The 550-nt window shown below is 50.5% G+C and overlaps 1 protein-coding gene across 1 annotated transcript in view; it reads left to right on the forward strand.

Moving 5' to 3' along the window:
• LOC104514129 (lipid phosphate phosphatase-related protein type 1) overlaps window positions 1-520 on the forward strand; it is a gene marked incomplete at both ends in the record, with an annotated part of 19,047 nt that extends 18,527 nt beyond the window's left edge. The window contains one exon of the mRNA XM_010157695.1: window positions 389-520. Within this exon, the coding sequence (XP_010155997.1) occupies window positions 389-520 (132 nt within the window). The remainder of the gene's footprint in view (window positions 1-388) is intronic.
• Window positions 521-550: the final 30 nt, after the last annotated feature.

Raw genomic sequence — 550 nt, forward strand, 5'->3', positions numbered from 1 at the left:
GGCTGCAGCCTGCTCCTTGCTCAGGTCTGAAGGGCAGCGAAGAGCCAGCAAGGAGCTGGCTGCAGGAATCACTCTGACAGCAGATGTGTCAGCTCCTGTACGTCTTCTTTCCCACTGTATTCTCAAGCCCCAGCCTCCCATGTGTGTTTGCTCTACTAGCATTGCCCTGTGGGTGCAGAATGTCTGGTCTTGCACAAGGGAAAGGGCTTGTAGGACAAACACCACAGCAGTTGTGCTGGAAGTTTGCAGGTGGATGATGCCTTGAACCGGAACCCAAGTGGCTCGCAAAAACTGGCAGTTGTGAGACTCCCGACTGCCATTCCTGTGAGTTTTTCCTGGGGACAGAACATGCTGACCTCACTTTTGGTTTTTTTCCTGCATTACACAGGGGATATGTGTTGTCCATAACTTTAAAGGCACTCATGGAGCTCCTTCTAAACCGAAGCCTGAAGACCCGCGAGGAATGCCTCTAATGGCTTTTCCAAGAGTGGAAAGTCCTCTGGAGACATTGAGTGCACAGGTACTGTAAATCATAGAACCATAGAATCAT

Source organism: Eurypyga helias, unplaced genomic scaffold (assembly GCF_000690775.1).
Source record: "Eurypyga helias isolate BGI_N326 unplaced genomic scaffold, ASM69077v1 scaffold32688, whole genome shotgun sequence".
Lineage (NCBI taxonomy): Eukaryota > Metazoa > Chordata > Aves > Eurypygiformes > Eurypygidae > Eurypyga > Eurypyga helias.